The sequence below is a fragment of the Oncorhynchus clarkii genome, unplaced genomic scaffold (assembly GCF_045791955.1).
Source record: "Oncorhynchus clarkii lewisi isolate Uvic-CL-2024 unplaced genomic scaffold, UVic_Ocla_1.0 unplaced_contig_11936_pilon_pilon, whole genome shotgun sequence".
Classification (NCBI taxonomy): Eukaryota; Metazoa; Chordata; class Actinopteri; order Salmoniformes; family Salmonidae; genus Oncorhynchus; species Oncorhynchus clarkii.
In genome coordinates, this window is record NW_027261146.1 from 246,140 (window position 1) to 266,215 (window position 20,076).

General features: G+C 44.2%; 1 protein-coding gene across 1 annotated transcript; it reads right to left on the bottom strand.

Moving 5' to 3' along the window:
• Positions 1 to 420: 420 nt before the first annotated feature.
• Positions 421 to 15,195, bottom strand: LOC139405400 (pancreatic secretory granule membrane major glycoprotein GP2-like). Its single transcript, XM_071147719.1, has 8 exons — positions 15,095 to 15,195; positions 12,572 to 13,222; positions 12,084 to 12,272; positions 10,194 to 10,399; positions 3,429 to 3,580; positions 1,780 to 2,025; positions 1,400 to 1,559; positions 421 to 534 (listed from the first exon to the last, which is right to left on the bottom strand). Exons 1-8 carry the CDS (start codon positions 15,159 to 15,161, stop codon positions 421 to 423), a joined length of 1,785 nt encoding a protein of 594 aa, XP_071003820.1. The 5' UTR covers positions 15,162 to 15,195.
• Between the last annotated feature and the right edge of the window lie 4,881 nt (positions 15,196 to 20,076).

Here is a 20,076-nt window from a genome sequence, read left to right on the forward strand (position 1 = left end):
TTCACGTTACAAACATTAGTGGCCAGCACATACACTTTCTGGCCTCAAGCCTTAGTTAAAGGTTCAACAATGAAATTGTGTTGGTTCGAATAGAAATATTTTACTAATCATTCTAGAAATACGAGAAATATAAAAATATCCTTAAAATATCATTATTTATAACTGGATGTATGTAAGATATTAAATAAGAAATGGCTTGGTTTAAGACATAAACCCATCTCACCTATGCATAATTTATGAACTTTACATAAATTATTTAGATAACTGGATTCATTGTTTAGGATACAGGAAGCATGACAAGTTCAATCTTCATTTTGGGACCCTGAAAGTCAAAAACAAATACACTGTTAGTTATTTAGTTACTTAGTTACCTGAGTGTCCATCACTGACATCAACATCATTAGTTTGATTGACATCTATTCACTTATTGGTTTTGATTGATAAGAGGTCGTACTCACAGGTGATTGGTCCGATGGTGACGGGTTCGAGGGGGACAGAGGGGGTGACTGAGCGGTATTTCCTTTTGGCGCACACCTGAGACAGAGAGACGAGAAGGAGTCAGAGAGATCAGACAGAGAGACGAGAGAGAGTCAGAGAGAGCAGACACTGAGACAGAGCGACGAGAAGGAGTCAGAGAGACCAGACACTGAGACAGAGCGACGAGAAGGAGTCAGAGAGACCAGACACTGAGACAGAGAGAGTCAGAGAGACCAGACACTGAGACAGAGAGACGAGAAGGAGTCAGAGAGACCAGACACTGAGACAGAGAGATGAGAAAGAGTCAGAGAGACCAGACACTGAGACAGAGAGATGAGAAAGAGTCAGAGAGACCAGACACTGAGACAGAGAGACGAGAAGGAGTCAGAGAGACCAGACACTGAGACAGAGAGACGGGAAGGAGTCAGAGAGACCAGACACTGAGACAGAGAGACGGGAAGGAGTCAGAGAGACCAGACACTGAGACAGAGAGACGAGAAGGAGTCAGAGAGACCAGACACTGAGAGAGAGTCAGAGAGACCTGACACTGAGACAGAGAGACGAGAAGGAGTCAGAGAGACCAGACACTGAGACAGAGAGACAGGAAGGAGTCAGAGAGACCAGACACTGAGACAGAGAGACAGGAAGGAGTCAGAGAGACCAGACACTGAGACAGAGAGACAGGAAGGAGTCAGAGAGACCAGATACTGAGACAGGGAGACCAGAGAGAGTCAGAGAGACCAGACACTGAGACAGAAAGACGAGAAGGAGTCAGAGAGACCAGATACTGAGACAGAGAGACCAGAGTGAGTCAGAAACCACCACACACAAACTGAGTGAGACCAGAGAGACCACAGACTGAGTGAGACCAGAGAGAGACCAGACAGAGTGGATGAGTCAGCGGGAAAGATGCAGGACTCACTGGAGTGCAGGAGGAGCTCCTCTGGTCACACAGGCTGAGTTTGCAGTGCAGGAAGACGTCCCGGTAGTCCCCCTGGTACAGGAACAGCAGAGCAGAGAAGCGAGCCCTGAGAGACGAGCCGCTCTCCTCCACCCTCACCTGACGGAATTCAGTCGGACATCTAGGAAATAGGGAGGATCATGGGTTTAGGTTAGATAACGCAACAAAAAATACACAAACATTAGGGTTCGGTTCCCAGACAGAATAAGCCTGATCCTGGAGTAAAAAGCATATGGAGAAGCTCCATGTAAAGTGTTAGTCCAGGACCAGACTTAATCTGTGTCTGGGAAAACCTCCTCCATATGTTCCTTGAGTATAAACCAAGACACCTGCACACATACTTGTTCTGAATGATGTAGTATCGCATGATGTCTTTAGGGTCGGGGGATTGCGTGGCATAGCAGTCCTCCAGAACGACCACGAAACGCTCCGTCTCGGACTCCTCTACGGACACGCCCACGTGCAGCACGGAACCCACCGGCAAGGTGACTCCGCCCGCTGGGTAAGCCTTTGTGAAGTCGTCGCTGTGGTACAGAGTCATGTTGGAGCCCACTCTGGAGCCCTTACCGACTCTGGAACCCTTCAGCCTGTCAAATGGGCCAATAGGAGGTTTGGTTTTGTTAGATTCCAAATAAACAGAGTAAAAAACTAACGGATGTTTAGTAAAGCTGAAACCAAGTTTATTCACCCACTGGGTCATACAGCAGCATGACAACGACATGTTTCCACTAGTGGTAGTATATATATATAGACCCCAATGTGGGTGGAGCATCCTCCTTCCCTCTAAACATGACATGTTTATTGTTAGGCAGGAAGTGAAGTGATGCAGGCAATAAACTGTTCCTTCTCCCAATGTGAACTGACCTCCATTCCTCACTAACCCACATCTCTCCATCCTTATCAGTTCCTGCAACCATGTTTATCTTTACTCAATACATTCCAAGCTTAACTGCCTCCACCACAAACATTCCTCCTCCAGATAACCAATAACATCTGGTGTAGAAACCTGACTATGGTATTCAATATTTGAGGTTTAGGAGTCAGAGCCCATCAGTTAGATAAGATAAGAAATTATTATTTTTATTATTATAGTTTTAGCACTATTACTTCAGCTACATATCTTGGAGGAACAACCAGAACAACCAGTACTGTGATGAGTGAGTGGACAGACCGTCGTGTGAATAACTGGACCAAGGCGCAGCGTGAGTAGATTTCCACATTGTAACGATAGTGAAACTTCCAAAACAACAACGAGATAATGACCTGGAACTATGTAACACTCATACAAAACAATATCACACATCGCAGGTGGGAAAAAGGACACACTAAGTATGATCCCCATTTAGAGGTAACGATTATCAGCTGCCTCCAACTGGGAACCATACACACAACAACATAGAAATATAATACCTAGAAACCCCCCATGTCACGCCCTGGCCCATTACACCATAGAGAACCTAGAGGGCTCTCTATGGTCAGGGCGTGACAACAGAGGAGGTGATAAACTCTTAACTAGTTACCTAAAGGATCATCAAGAACCACGGGTTTAGAGTATAAACTGTCTACGCATTAACAGAATACTGACAGCTTGACATGTGTTAGCCTGCATTGTGTTACAGGGGCGCAACTTTGGTTTTAGAAGTTGGGGGGACATAGTTATTATTGTTTTTAAATCCAGTCGGATACCCAGCCTACCCAACCACTCGGAGGTGTCCGCATGGTCCTAAAGTACACCGCTGCCTCGTATTGTATCACATTCCAATGATAAAACTGGTCAAAGTTGCGCCCCTGTTGTGTTACATTGTCCATGTTTTACAGTGTTTACTGTAACCATAATGCCGTTTAGTTGTGGTTTTATTTATTCCAATCTGATGTTTAGTTGAATACTGTTGAATACATTTTGACTAACTTTTCTTTTGTTAAATTGACTCTCAATGAGCATGTCTACTTGACATTCTTCACTTTGGTAGCAAGTCACGTCTCCACTTACGACAGGTAGGGTTTGATGGCCACATCCAGGCTGGTCTCTGATTCCAGAGGGTAGGCACAGGAGAAAGGCACGCTCACGGGTCGGCTGAAGGACACGTCGTGAACGTGGTAGATGAATAAACTGTTGGAAAAGATGGCGTCAGTTCCGTTTGTCTGGTGAAAGGGGGAAAAGGGAAGAAGGTTAGAAGCCAGGAGAGGACCTCTCACCAGTTCTCACAATAATATCATTCTTGGACTATTGTATTTCAGTTCATCTTTCTGTTGATGGCAACATGTCTCACAGCAAGTGTTCTCTATTGATGGCAACATGTCTCACAGCAAGTGTTCTCTGTTGATGGCAACATGTCTCCCAGCAAGTGTTCTCTGTTGATGGCAACATGTCTCACAGCAAGTGTTCTCTGTTGATGGCAACATGTCTCACAGCAAGTGTTCTCTGTTGATGGCAACATGTCTCACAGCAAGTGTTCTCTGTTGATGGCAACATGTCTCACAGCAAGTGTTCTCTGTTGATGGCAACATGTCTCACAGCAAGTGTTCTCTGTTGATGGCAACATGTCTCACAGCAAGTGTTCTCTGTTGATGGCAACATGTCTCACAGCAAGTGTTCTCTGTTGATGGCAACATGTCTCACAGCAAGTGTTCTCTGTTGATGGCAACATGTCTCACAGCAAGTGTTCTCTGTTGATGGCAACATGTCTCCCATCAAGTGTTCTCTGTTGATGGCAACATGTCTCCCAGCAAGTGTTCTCTGTTGATGGCAACATGTCTCCCAGCAAGTGTTCTCTGTTGATGGCAACATGTCTCACAGCAAGTGTTCTCTGTTGATGGCAACATGTCTCACAGCAAGTGTTCTCTGTTGATGGCAACATGTCTCACAGCAAGTGTTCTCTGTTGATGGCAACATGTCTCCCAGCAAGTGTTCTCTGTTGATGGCAACATGTCTCCCAGCAAGTGTTCTCTGTTGATGGCAACATGTCTCACAGCAAGTGTTCTCTGTTGATGGCAACATGTCTCACAGCAAGTGTTCTCTGTTGATGGCAACATGTCTCACAGCAAGTGTTCTCTGTTGATGGCAACATGTCTCACAGCAAGTGTTCTCTGTTGATGGCAACATGTCTCACAGCAAGTGTTCTCTGTTGATGGCAACATGTCTCACAGCAAGTGTTCTCTGTTGATGGCAACATGTCTCACAGCAAGTGTTCTCTGTTGATGGCAACATGTCTCACAGCAAGTGTTCTCTGTTGATGGCAACATGTCTCACAGCAAGTGTTCTCTGTTGATGGCAACATGTCTCACAGCAAGTGTTCTCTGTTGATGGCAACATGTCTCACAGCAAGTGTTCTCTGTTGACGGCAACATGTCTCACAGCAAGTGTTCTCTGTTGATGGCAACATGTCTCACAGCAAGTGTTCTCTGTTGATGGCAACATGTCTCACAGCAAGTGTTCTCTGTTGATGGCAACATGTCTCTCTAGCCTGAGTACCTTCTCTTTATCTAAAATTCCATTTGGTGCCACTCCTTATCATTGCCAAAGAGACTGGCTTTCGACAATCTCAATGCTCAGTGTCCTGTCGTATTTACGGTGCAGTTGCTGATTGGTAGTTGGAAAAAACATTAATATTTTCCATGACAACGGTACGGAACATGAGGTGAGCGCAAATCTGGCACAATATAGAATAAGAATCTTATGAACAACAACAAACAGCCGTTACGACCTGCTGCTGTAAATACCTTGTGAGAATGCAGTGTCTATCATAGAAATAAGAATGAATAGAAAGGGTGTCTCCATTCACGTCAGTGGAGCTCCCAAGCTTGTCGTCCTAAAACCTTACCTCTGGTTCATTCAGCCTTCCCTATGGGAAAAAAATGTATGTGGAAAGACGACGGTTTTGGAATAAACTCTGAAAATAAGGTCTGAGGTCGACACAGGCTTAGGAGATCTTACACATTTTGTTCTATGAGATGATACCAAATCAGATGTTATTTGTCACATACACATGGTTAGCAGATGTAGTGGGACACATACACATGGTTAGCAGATGTAGTGGGACACATACACATGGTTAGCAGATGTTAATGGTCACATACACATGGTTAGTAGATGTTATTGGTCACATACACATGGTTAGCAGATGTTAATGCGAGTGTAGCGACATGCTTGTGCTTCTAGTTCTGACAATGTAACAACATCTAACAAGTAATCTAACAAACTCACAGCGACTGCCTTATACGCACAAATGTAAAGGGATGAATAAGAATTAGTACACATGAATATATGGATGAGCGATGACCGTGCGGCACAGGTAAGATGCAGTAGACGGTATAGAGTACAGTATATACATATGAGATGAGTAATGTAGGGTATGGAAACATTATATAAATTGCCATTATTTAAAGTGACTAGTGATACCTTATTACATCTAATTATTAAAGTGGCTGGAGATTTGAGTCAGTATGTTGGCAGCAGCCACCTAATGTTAGTGATGGCTGTTTAACAGTCTAATGGCCTTGAGATAGAAGCTGTTTTTCAGTCTCTCGGCCCCAGCGTTGATGCACCTGTACTGACCTCGCCTTCTGGATGATAACGGGGTGGACAGGCAGTTGCTCGGGTGGTTGTTGTCCTTGATGATCTTTTGGCCTTCCTGTGACATCGGGTGCTGTAGGTGTCCTGGAAGGCAGGTCTTTTGTGATACAGTGCGACAGGATGCTCTCGAATGTGCATCTGTAAAAGTGTGTGAGTGTTTCTTCAGCCTTCTGAGGTTGAAGAGGCGCTGCTGCGCCTTCTTCACCATGCTGTCTGTGTGGGTGGACCATTTCAGTTTGTCTGTGATGTGTACGCCAAGGAACTTAAAACTTTCCACCGTCTCGAATACTGTCCCATTGATGTGGATGCTCCCTCTGCTGTTTCCTGAAGTCTAATCATCTCCTTTGTTTTGTTGACGTTGAGTGAGAGGTTATTTTCCTGACACCACACTCCGAGGGCCCTCACCTCCTCCCTGTAGGCCGTCTCATCGTTGTTGGTAATCAAGCCTACCACTGTAGTGTCGTCTGTAAACTTGATGATTGAGTTGGAGGCGTGCATGGCCATGCAGTCATGGGTGAACAGGGAGTACAGGAGAGGGCTGAGAACGCACCCTTGTGGGGCCCCAGTGTTGAGATTCAGTGAAGTGGAGGTGTTGTTTCATACCCTCACCACCTGGAGGCGGCCCGTCAGAAAGTCCAGGACCCAGTTGCACAGGGTGGAGTTAAATTCTGAGCTGTAGTCAATGAACAGCATTCTTACATAGGTATTCCTCTTGTCCAGATAGGATAGGGCAGTGTGCAGTGTGATGGCGTGAAGCAAATTGTTTTGGGTCGGCCTCTGGGATAAGATCCCATGTCCAGGGTGGAGGTCAGCTTCGGGAAAGGGGTATTCCTGGTCGTACTGTAGGTAAGTTGACATCACTTTTGTATCCAGTAGTTCTTCCCGGCTGTATCTAATCACACTTGAGATTTTCCTGGCCAACAATGTAAGAAATAATACAAAAAACCTGAATTATTGCATAGTTTCCTGAGGACCTGAAGCAAGGCGACCATCTCATCAGTCAGTTAACATGAACTTTATGAATTATGAAGCCTTTATGTTTTTTCCTTTCAGATAATATCAGTCAGTCAGTGTTTTGCATAACTATATAAATTCTACTTTAGGAAACGTTCTGAATAGACAGAGAGAATTAGCGGACTCACACATACAGCCTTCAGAAAGCATTCACAACCCTTTCCTTGTTGTTGTTGTTGTTGGTGTTGCAGCTGAATTTAAAAAGGATTCAATTGAGATGTTTTGTCACTGGACCTCACACATTACCCCATCGTGTCAAAGTGGAATTATGTCTTTCAACATTTTTACTAACTATTTAAAAATGAACAGCTAAAGTGTCTTGAGTCAATATGTATTCAACCCCTTTGTTCGGCAAACCTAAGTTAATGAGTAAAAATGTGCTTAACAAGTCACATAATAAGTTACATGGACTCACTGTGTGTGATAATAGTGTTTAACATGATTTGTGAATGACTTACTGATATCTGCATCCCACACATACAATTAATTATCTGTATGGTCCCCCAAGTCAAGCAGTGAATTTCAAACACAGATTCAACCACAAAGACCAGGGAGGTTTTCCAATGCCTCGCTAAGAAGGGCATCTATTGGAAGATGGGTAAGCATTTTAATAAGCCAACATTGAATATCCCTTTGAGCATGGTGAAGTTATTAATTACATTATTCATATTAATTTATCATTAATACAACACATTACTGAGTACCAATTTCTATATTTTCAAGAATAGTGGTGGCTGCATCATGTTACGGGTATGCTTGTAATCGTTAAGGACTGGGAAGTTTTTCAGGATGAAAAGGAATGGAGCTAAGTTTTCCTAGAGCAAAACCTGGTTAAGTCTACTTTCCACCAGACACTTGGAGATGATATCACCTTCCAGCAGGACAATAACCTAAAACACCAGGCCAAATCTACGCTGGAGTTAAATCAATTCAAAATCAATTCAAAATCAATTCAAAAATCTATGGCAAGACCTGAAAATTGTTTTCTAGCAATGATCAAAAGAATAATGGGAAAATGTTGCACAATCCAGGTGTGGAGCTCTAGGATATTAAAATGTTATTTGACCTTTATTTATCTGGGCAAGTCAGTTTAAGAACAGATTCTTATTTACAAAGACGGTCTACCGGGGAACAGTGGGTTAACTGCCTTGTTCGGGGCAGAATGACAGATTTTTACCTTGTCAGCTTGGGGATTCGATCCAGCAACCTTTCGGTTACTGGTCCAACGTGGACTTACAGCTGTAATTGCTACCAAAGGTGCTTCTACTTCGTATTGACTCAGCGGTGTAAATACTTAAGTAAATTAGTTTTTTCTGTATTTAATTTTCAATACATTTGCAAAAATGTCTAAAAACATGCTTTCACTTTGTCATTATGGAGTATTGTGTGTAGATGTGTGCGAATTTTTAAAAATGTAATCTATGTTGAATTCAGGCTGTAACACAACAAAATGTGGAATAAGTCAAGGGGTATGAATACTTTCTGAAGGCCCTGTACATCCTATAAGGAAACATCAATCAAATCCTCCACCGCACCTCACACGCCCTCAAATGAAATGTATCCTTTCCTAAAAACGTATCTTGGCTTCATTATAGCATAATGCTGAAATAATGTTTATTTGTGTATATGTTTCTAATGATTTATTATATTATTTGCCCATCATTATTTGTCCATCTTAATCTTTTATTTTTCATTGGCCAGTCTGAGATATGGCTTTTTCTTTGCAACTATGCCTAGAAGGTCAGCATCCCGGAGTCGACTCTTCACTGTTGACATTGAGACTGGTGTTTTGCGGGTATTATTTAATGAAGCTGCCAGTTGAGGACTTGTGAGGTGTCTGTTTCTCAAACTAGACACTCTAATGTACTTGTCTTCTTGCTCAGTTGTGCACCGGGGCCTCCCACTCCTCTTTCTATTCTGGTTAGCGCCAGTTTGCACTGTTCTGTGAAGGGAGTAGTACACAGCGTTGTACGAGATCTTCAGTTTCTTGGCAAATTTTCGCAAGGAATAGCCTTCATTTCTCAGAACAGGAAAACAGGAAAATTCAGAAGAGAGTTATTTGTTTCTGGCCATTTTGAGCCTGTAATCGAACCCACAAATGCCGATGCTCCAGATACTCAACTAGTCTAAAGAAGGCCAGTTTTATTTCTTCTTTAAATCAGAACAACTGTTTTCAGCTGTGCTAACATAATTTCTAATGATCAATTATCCATTTAAAATGATAAACTTGGATTAGCTAACACAACGTGCCATTGGAACATAGAAGTGATGGTTGCTGATAATGGGTCTCTGTACGCCTATGTAGATATTCCATTCAAAATCAGCCGTTTCCAGCTACAATAGTCATTTACAACATTAGCAATGTCTGCAATGTATTTCTGATCAGTTTGATGTTATTTTAATGAATTTCTTTATGAAAACGAGGACATTTCTAAGTGACCCCAAACTTTTGAACGGTGGTGTATATGTATGTATATTTATGTTGTGTTACGCAGCATTTGAATAAGAGACCTAGACCTCAATATGTCTTCCGTGTTAAAATACAACATTAAAAAATAAACCATCTGTTTTCACTGTTCCATTCTTGTGCAATTCATGCATCTCCGCTGGCCTCTCTCTCTTCCAACCTCTCTGTATTCCGCTCAACCAGTAGCCCAAGCATGTCCCAGAGGTAGCAAACTACAGTAGTTCTGTCACCTACTTTTAGCCCAAGAATGTCCCAGAAGTAACAAACTACAGTAGTTCTGTCACCTACTTTTAGCCCAAGCATGTCCCAGAAGTAGCAAACTACAGTAGTTCTGTCACCTACTTTTAGCATAAAAAAAAATATATATATATATATATATATTTATATTAGAGGGAAAAAGTACCGTGCTCTTTCTTACTGGATATAAAATAGGCTTCAGGCTACAGTGCTCACAGTGAACTGGCGGGGAAGTTTGAAGGGCGAGAGCTTCTCTGGTGTGACTGGTCACATTGGCTGGTGATAAACATGCAATAAATGGACTGTTCATATTTGAAGGCCTGTGTCGTTGGCAATGACAAGGATTGGCAATGAGTGAAATATTAGCTAAAGAGACTGGTATCCAGGGTTATGTCTAACAGCAAGTGCTCTCTTTTGATAGTTTTGGTGAGGAACTGGGTGAACGGGTCGGGGTCTGTTCTCACCTCCAGAGTGTTTCCGCAGGCGCCCTCCTTGCGCTCCACCTGGTACCATACCATGCCGCCACGCTCTTCGTGAGCGTTACACCGGGGGTCGGCCAGGTTAGCGGTGGTGGCGTCCAGACCAGCGGCCTCCAGGTTAGTCCTGTTGAGACCCACCTGTACCAGGCTCCGCCCACATACTACCTCTGGGTGCAGCAAAACAGGCTGATCTGTAAGAGAGGAAGTGAGAGACAGAGGGATGAGAAACAGGCTGATCTGTAAGAGAGGAAGAGAGAGACAGAGGGATGAGAAACATGCTGATCTGTAAGAGAGGAAGAGAGAGACAGAGGGATGAGAAACAGGCTGATCTGTAAGAGAGGAAGAGAAAGACAGAGGGATGAGAAACAGGCTGATCTGTAAGAGAGGAAGAGAGAGACAGAGGGATGAGAAACAGGCTGATCTGTAAGAGAGGAAGAGAGAGACAGAGGGATGAGAAACAGGCTGATCTGTAAGAGAGGAAGAGAGAGACAGAGGGATGAGAAACAGGCTGATCTGTAAGAGAGGAAGAGAGAGACAGAGGGATGAGAAACAGGCTGATCTGTAAGAGAGGAAGTGAGAGACAGAGGGATGAGAAACATGCTGATCTGTAAGAGAGGAAGAGAGAGACAAAGGGATGAGAAACAGGCTGATCTGTAAGAGAGGAAGAGAGAGACAGGGATGAGAAACAGGCTGATCTGTAAGAGAGGAAGAGAGAGACAGAGGGATGAGAAACAGGCTGATCTGTAAGAGAGGAAGTGAGAGACAGAGGGATGAGAAACATGCTGATCTGTAAGAGAGGAAGAGAGAGACAAAGGGATGAGAAACAGGCTGATCTGTAAGAGAGGAAGAGAGAGACAGGGATGAGAAACAGGCTGATCTGTAAGAGAGGAAGAGAGAGACAGAGGGATGAGAAACAGGCTGATCTGTAAGAGAGGAAGTGAGAGACAGAGGGATGAGAAACATGCTGATCTGTAAGAGAGGAAGAGAGAGACAAAGGGATGAGAAACAGGCTGATCTGTAAGAGAGGAAGAGAGAGACAAAGGGATGAGAAACAGGCTGATCTGTAAGAGAGGAAGAGAGAGACAGAGGGATGAGAAACAGGCTGATCTGTAAGAGAGGAAGAGAGAGACAGAGGGATGAGAAACAGGCTGATCTGTAAGAGAGGAAGAGAGAGACAACGGGATGAGAAACAGGCTGATCTGGAAGAGAGGAAGAGAGAGACAAAGGGATGAGAAACAGGCTGATCTGTAAGAGAGGAAGAGAGAGACAGAGGGATGAGAAACAGGCTGATCTGTAAGAGAGGAAGAGAGAGACAGAGGGATGAGAAACAGGCTGATCTGTAAGAGAGGAAGAGAGAGACAGAGGGATGAGAAACAGGCTGATCTGTAAGAGAGGAAGAGAGAGACAGAGGGATGAGAAAATAAAGACAACAGAAAATAAGTTATTCAAGAACCCAAAATGAAAAGAAGGAATTACAAATTCTCATATAAACTCTTCAAAAAAGGGTTCCAAGAGGGTTCTTCGAATGTCCCCATAGGATAACCCTTTTTGGATCCAGGTAGAACCCTTTTTGGATCCAGGTAGAACCCTTTTTGGTTCCAGGCAGGGGTTCTACTTGGAACCCAATAGGGTTCTACCTGGAACCCAATAGGGTTCTACCTGGAACCAAAATGGTTATATCTGGCACCAAAAAAGGGTTCTTCACAGGGTTCTCTTATTGGGACAGCTGAAGAACCCTTTTAGGTTCTAATTAGCACCTGTTTTTCTAAGAGAGTACATAGGTCCTCAAGCAGGTGTTTTCTGAGAACTCACCTGACCTCTCACACTGCCAAGTGACCCCATCGGTCCTCAAGCAGGTGTTTTCTGAGAACTCACCTGACCTCTCACACCGCCAAGTGACCCCATCGGTGCTCACGCAGGTCTCCCCCGCTCTGCAGGTACCACACATTGCTTTTGGCGTAGTCGTGGCAACCTGTGACTGTGTTGTTGTTGTGGTGCGATTGTTCTCTACTGGTGTTTCTGCAGATGTGACTGGTTTTGGTGTTGTGGTGGGCGCTGACACATCTGGAACAAGGAGTTAAACAGGAAACACAGTTATGAGGGAACATTCATCACTCATGTTTTGAAAGAACTAGTATGCTGGTATTACCAGAATCATACAATACGCCTGTATGAATGAATGGATAAATATGCTGAGTACTGTTGATATCTAGGGCCATAAGAAGAACATCATGGTGTATATAACCAGCTGGTGAATGACTAAGTAGTAAACAGTTTATAAATACAATAACTTCAATTCAAAAGGCAGAACAACGTCAACAAGCCCCACTCAGAACTTGGCAAAGCAGGAGGCAAAACCTTACATGCACAATAGGCGAAGTAGCACCCGGGAGGCATGACGAACTTGTACACAAAGTAGTTCCCAGGGCATGCCTTGACGTGGATGGGCTGAGACTGCACCCAGCAGCAGTCCCCATTGAAGCTGGCGCAGACTGCACTCTGGACAATTTCATCCACCTGCTGGGGGGGAGGAAACGCCAGCCACAAGGGAGCCTGGGTGCCGCACTTGAAGGAATCCACGCACTTGTCCGGCATGGACACGCTCTGGTTGCCGATGAACATGCGGTAATAGCCGTCCCAGCGGACGTTGCGGTCACAGTGCTTGTTGCCCACGTGGTTGTTGGTGGAACGCCAGGCGTCGTTCAGGACCGTGTAGATCTTACAGGGGTTGGAGCACTGCTGGATGCCGTCGACCGTGATGCAGTCCTCCCCGTCGGCGCACTCGTTGAAGCCGCAGCTGAACCGGACATGGGCAAGGTTGGTGTTGGAGGTGGGGTAGGAGCGGCGGACCCGGCGAGGGGCGTGGTGGTCGGCGGCGGCGGTGTGGCCAGGTAAACAGATGAGGCCGTCTCCGGAGAAGCCCTTCTTACAGGTGCATGTGATGTCACCTGCCATGGCGGAGGTGCGGCAGACGGCTTGTTCGTGACACGCCTCGCAGCTGGTGACAATCGTACCTGTGGGAATTTGGGATTATATGGGTTCATCGTCTTTTTAGGTTGAGGTATCATGATACACCTGAATTGTTTTGATGCTTCCATTTTTAGGTTCTGCGACTAAAGAGCAGAGAAAGTCCGTTGTGTGGTGGGTTATATAGTATTATACTGTATAAAAACACTTCATAATAATACATGTATCCCTGCACTGTCAACTCTAACCAAAAATGTCTTGTTCAGAGTTAGATATGGCAGAACTAAAATAAGACAATACAAAAATCAAATGAACAAATGCTATACAGTATAGTTTATATCATATATAGTATTCATTATGAATAAACAGAAATCATTTCATGTTTTAAATATACAGTGCATTTGGAAAGTATTCAGACCCCTTGACCTTTTCCACATGTTGTTACTTTACAGCCTATTTGTAAAATTGATTAAATTGTTTTTTACCCTCAAGGACATTCCAAGACCTGTCCCGAAGCCACTCTTGCGTTGTCTTGGCTGTGTGCTTAGGGTCGTTGTCCTGTTGGAAGGTGAACCTTTGCCCCAGTCTGAGGTTCTGAGCGCCCTGAAGCAAGTTTTCATCAAGGAGCTCCGATCATCTTTCCCTCGATCCTGACTAGTCTCTCAGTCCCTGCCACTGAAAACCTCCCCACAGCATGATGCTGCAACCACCATGCTTCACCGTAGGGTTTGGTGCCAGGTTTTCCCAAGACGTGATGCTTGATTCAGGCCAAAGAGTTCAAGCTTGGTTTCATCAGACCAGAGAACATTGTTTCTCATGGTCTGAGAGTCCTTGAGGTGCCTTTTGACAAAGTCCAAGTGGGTTGTCGTGTGCCTTTTACTGAGGAGTGGCTTCTGTCTGGCCACTTTACCATACTGGCCTGATTGGTGGAGTGGTACAGAGATGGTTGTCCTTCTGGAGCTATGTCAGAGTCACCTCCCTGACCAAGGCCCTTCTCCTCCGATTGCTCAGTTTGGCCAGGCGGCCAGCGAGTCTTGTGGTTCCAAACTTCTTCCATATATGAATGGAAATCATGTCCAATTTCCAAATCATGTCCAATCAATTGAATTTACCACAGGTGGACTCCAATCAAGTTGTAGAAATATCTCAAGGATGATCAACGGAAACAGGATGCACCTGAGCTCAATTTAGTGTCTCGTAGCAAAGGGTCTGAATACTTATGCAACTAAGTTATTTATATTTTTATTCAAATTCTAAAAACCTGTTTTCGCTTTGTTATTATGGGGTGTTGTGATGTCATTATGGGGTATTGTGTGTAGATTGATGAGGATCAAAAATGAATTTAATCCATTTTAGAATAAGGCTGTAACGTAACAAAATGTGGTAAAAGTCAAGGGGTCTGAATACTTTCCAAATGTAATATATAGTATATTTGTGTGTACCTGAGGTATGTCCAGCTGTTGATGTATTAAATATATAGTATATTTGTGTGTACCTGAGGTATGTCCAGCTGTTGATGTATTAAATATATAGTATATATGTGTGTACCTGAGGTATGTCCAGCTGTTGATGTATTAAATATATAGTATATTTGTGTGTACCTGAGGTATGTCCAGCTGTTGATGTATTAAATATATAGTATATATGTGTGTACCTGATGTATGTCCAGCTGTTGATGTATTAAATATATAGTATATATGTGTGTACCTGAGGTATGTCCAGCTGTTGATGTATTAAATATATAGTATATATGTGTGTACCTGAGTTATGTCCAGCTGTTGATGTATTAAATATATAGTATATATGTGTGTACCTGAGGTATGTCCAGCTGTTGATGTATTAAATATATAGTATATATGTGTGTACCTGAGGTATGTCCAGCTGTTGATGTATTAAATATATAGTATATATGTGTGTACCTGAGGTATGTCCAGCGCTGGACAGAACCAGTAGAGGCACCAGCAGAGCCACCAGGATCATCCTCATCAACACTAGTTACTTCTACAGGGGCAGAAACGGGGAACACAACCTGAAGGAAAATACACTTATTATATTCATCCACACTTTATCCACAATTTACATCCACTGGAACGTCAGGCACGTTTCAATGCAAGTTGGACTTGATTTAATTTGACTGTATCTATACAGGTCATCCTATGGTGATAAAACACATTTTATTTTCTGTCACAAGACTGCAATAAACCACATTAGAAAACATCTAATACATTAATAGATATTAAGCATGGACACACATTCTCTGGAGGGTATTATAACACCACATCTAATACATTAATAGATATTAAGCACGGACACACATTCTCTGAAGGGTATTATAACACCACATCTAATACAATAATAGATATTAAGCACGGACACACATTCTCTGGAGGGTATTATAACAACACATCTAATACATTAATAGATATTAAGCATGGACACACATTCTCTGGAGGGTATTATAACATTTCAAACTTAGTCAGTTCAGATATATTAATTTCACCAAACCAAAAATAACTTTGTTTAACCATACAGGATGAATATTGATCTGAGAGAAGTACTGACTTACCAAATGTTGATGCTGACTGCTGGAACCACCTGTAAACGAGGTATTTATACACTGGTTATCTGGGAGTGGGGGAAGCAGGTCACATTGTGCAATATTCCCAGGGACAATACCTTAGTCTGGGTCCCAGTCTGTTCAGCTCTCATTCCACTCCTTGCCACTCCTTGTCATGATAAACTGTTTGGCAATGACACAGAGTACATGGAGTGAAATGTCAGACGAAACTGACTGGATTTCAGACTAACAATAGGTGTGGAAGAGGTTTAATCACAACTATAGATCCCAACTACAGTATCATCTTAATTTGATCACTCTGTTGTTGCTGAACATTTCCCAGTGTATTTGAGTTTTAAGACGGATTCTAAAGTTTCCACTCAGAAATATCAGACTTGATTTTATTTTACAAAAAATGTATCAACCCCTAATTATAATCCACATAGTAATTCACATTTTCTGTTGCTACAGGATTATTTTCCTTCTGTAGCAAACTGGCTCAAATTACGATCCTACATCTGTATCATCGTTGAGATGTAAGGAATGCATAACCATAAAACCGTGGGGTGTGGTTAAGGTAAAGTCTATATGCTCTGTTGGGTGGTGGCAGATACAATGGATATTTTCAAACTAATTAAGCGACAGGGCAAGTGGCTGGTGGGTGGCTGGTGGGTGGTGGCTGGTGGCTGGTGGGTGGGTGGCTGGTGGGTGGTGGCTGGTGGCTGGTGGCTGGTGGGTGGGTGGCTGGTGGGTGGTGGGTGGCTGGGTGGCTGGTGGGTGGCTGGTGGCTGGTGGGTGGTGGGTGGGTGGCTGGTGGGTGGTGGCTGGTGGCTGGTGGGTGGTGGCTGGTGGCTGGTGGGTGGCTGGTGGCTGGTGGGTGGCTGGTGGCTGGGTGGCTGGTGGGTGGCTGGTGGGTGGTGGCTGGTGGCTGGTGGGTGGTGGGTGGGTGGCTGGTGGGTGGTGGGTGGGTGGCTGGTGGCTGGTGGGTGGTGGGTGGGTGGGTGGCTGGTGGCTGGTGGGTGGTGGGTGGGTGGCTGGTGGCTGGTGGGTGGGTGGCATTAGGCCAACACCGTATGATTAACGAGGTAAATAATGCCTCACAATATCCCAGAGAACCACTTAACATTTGGCTGACTTCTTACCTCTCGGGCTCTGTTATAAAGACAATGTGTCATGGGTTGCTGGTGCTATTGGATAGGCCAACACCCTTGTTTTAATGTCATTTCCACCCTTCTTCTTCCATCAGTTTTTCAATCAGTTTATTTGTCTTATGTTTGCACTGTAGATGTCTGTTTCAACTGTGCAGTATTTCAATCTGTTTTCTGTCGTTTGTATGTACTATATACTCTGCTCAAAAAAATAAAGGGAACACTAAAATAACACATCCTAGATCTGAATGAATTAAATATTATTATTAAATACTTTTTCTTTACATAGTTGAATGTGCTGACAACAAAATCACACAAAAATTATCAATGGAAATCAAATTTATCAACCCATGGAGGTCTGGATTTGGAGTCACACTCAAAATTAAAGTGGAACAATCCACTACAGAATGATCCAACTTTGATGTAATGTCCTTAAAACAAGTCAAAATGAGGCTCAGTAGTGTGTGTGGCCTCCACGTGCCTGTATGACCTCCCTACAACGCCTGGGCATGCTCCTGATGAGGTTACGGATGGTCTCCTGAGGGATCTCATCCCAGACCTGGACTAAAGCATCCGCCAACTCCTGGACAGTCTGTGGTGCAACGTGGCGTTGGTGGATTGAGCGAGACATGATGTCCCAGATGTGCTCAATTGGATTCAGGTCTGGGGAACGGGCGGGCCAGTCCATAGCATCAATGCCTTCCTCTTGCAGGAACTGCTGACACACTCCAGCCACATGAGGTCTAGCATTGTCTTGCATTAGGAGGAACCCAGGGCCAACCGCACCAGCATATGGTCTCACAAGGGGTCTGAGGATCTCATCTCGGTACCTAATGGCAGTCAGGCTACCTCTGGTGAGCACATGGAGGGCTGTGCGGCCCCCCAAAGTAATGCCACCCCACACCATGACTGACCCACCGCCAAACCGGTCATGCTGGAGAATGTTGCAGGCAGCAGAACGTGCTCCACGGCGTCTCCTGACTGTCATGTCTGTCACGTGCTCAGTGTGAACCTGCTTTCATCTGTGAAGAGCACAGGGCGCCAGTGGCGAATTTGCCAATCTTGGTGTTCTCTGACAAATGCCAAACGTCCTGCACGGTGTTGGGCTGTAAGCACAACCCCCACCTGTGGACGTCGAGCCCTCATACCACCCTCATGGAGTCTGTTTCTGACCTTTTGAGCAGACACATGCACATTTGTGGCCTGCTGGAGGTCATTTTGCAGGGCTCTGGCAGTGCTCCTCCTGCTCCTCCTTGCACAAAGGCGGAGGTAGCGGTCCTGCTGCTGGGTTGTTGCCCTCCTACGGCCTCCTCCACGTCTCCTGATGTACTGGCCTGTCTCCTGGTAGCGCCTCCATGCTCTGGACACTACGCTGACAGACACAGCAAACCTTGCCACAGCTCACATTGATGTCCCATCCTGGATGAGCTGCACTACCTGAGCCACTTGTGTGGGTTGTAGACTCCGTCTCATGCTACCACTAGAGTGAAAGCACCGCCAGCATTCAAAAGTGACCAAAACATCAGCCAGGAAGCATAGGAACTGAGAAGTGGTCTGTGGTCAACACCTGCAGAACCACTCCTTTATTGGGGGTGTCTTGCTAATTGCCTATAATTTCCACCTGTTGTCTATTCCATTTGCACAACAGCATGTGAAATGTATTGTGAATCAGTGTTGCTTCCTAAGTGGACAGTTTGATTTCACAGAAATGTGATTGACTTGGAGTTACATTGTGTTGTTTAAGTGTTCCCTTTATTTAGTGTATATATGCTTGTTTCGACCTGGCCATGCTTTCGGATACACCCTAGCTTGATAACCATTGTCCCATTTTTATCAATCTGTTTTTTTTTGTCTTCTGTTTGTGATATAGATATGCCTGTTTCAACTGTGCCGTGCTGACACTTACTACCTCTAAGTGTTCTTGTCTTTGTTCCCTTTATCGTTCAGTTTTTTGTCTTCTGTTTGTACTATAGATATGCCTGTTTCAACTGTGTCGTTCTCACGTAATACATCTCCATTTAGTCTTCTGTTTGTACTATAGATATGCCTGTTTCTCCATTTAGTCACGCTGAATCAGCAGATTAATAACAACAAAAGATCTGACCTGTTCCCTTTGTCTTATTCCAAACCCTTTTCTCTTTGCTCTAGATGACCAACAATAGCCAGTTGTCACCACGATGACATTATATCAACTATTCACGCTGAGGGAAAGGTGAACTGTTCCCACTCATCTAAACACAGACTCAAATGGCACCCTATTCCCTATATAGTGCACTACTTTTGTTTACTAAGATGGTCAAAAAGTAGTGCACTAAGTAGGGAATAGGGTGCCATAAGTAGGGAATAGGGTGCCATAAGTAGGGAATAGGGTGCCATAAGTAGGGAATAGGGTACCATGAGTAGGGAATAGGGTGCCATAAGTAGGGAATAGGGTGCCATGAGTAGGGAATAGGGTACCATAAGTAGGGAATAGGGTGCCATAAGTAGGGAATAGGGTGCCATGAGTAGGGAATAGGGTGCCATAAGTAGGGAATAGGGTACCATAAGTAGGGAATAGGGTGCCATAAGTAGGGAATAGGGTGCCATAAGTAGGGAATAGGGTGCCATGAGTAGGGAATAGGGTGCCATAAGTAGGGAATAGGGTGCCATAAGTAGGGAATAGGGTGCCATGAGTAGGGAATAGGGTGCCATTTGAAATGGAGCCATAGTGTTCCACAGGCATTATCCCTCTCTCTATGGCTTATAGACGATACAGCAAGTTTTGTTATTTGTTTTAGTGTTAAGTCACTTCTACATGCCTGAACAATTTTAGAGCTTGGTATTTAATGTTTAGAGCCCATGGGAATCCATGAGCATGAAGTTGGCATATGCTTAAAAAAAATGTCTCCGTAAAAAAATGTCTCCATAAAGGAATACAAATAACATTAAGCCTTAGTAAATAACATACTCAACACCTTAGCAACGAGCCTACAACCAAATATGGTCATATCAGGAAGTCTACTTGATGAAGAAGGAAGCAAACCCTCAAATGATTTAGGTCCTGTTGTTCAGTCAAGTTAAGTGTGAAACTGTCACGACTTCCGCCGAAGTCGGTCCCCCTCCTTGTTCGAGTGGCGTTCGGCGGTCGACGTCACCGGCCTTCTAGCTATCGCCGATCCACTTTTCATTTTCCATTTGTTTTGTCTTGGTTTTACAC

Coding starts and splice junctions, on each gene's coding strand:
- LOC139405400 (XM_071147719.1), bottom strand. CDS start 15,161: ATGAGGATGATCCTGGTGGCTCTGCTGGTGCCTCTACTGGTTCTGTCC. Junction 13,223..15,094: donor CAGCGCTGGACATACCTCAG/GTACACACATAT, acceptor AAATTCCCACAG/GTACGATTGTCACCAGCTGC. Junction 2,026..3,428: donor GCCATCAAACCCTACCTGTC/GTAAGTGGAGAC, acceptor CCCATTTGACAG/GCTGAAGGGTTCCAGAGTCG.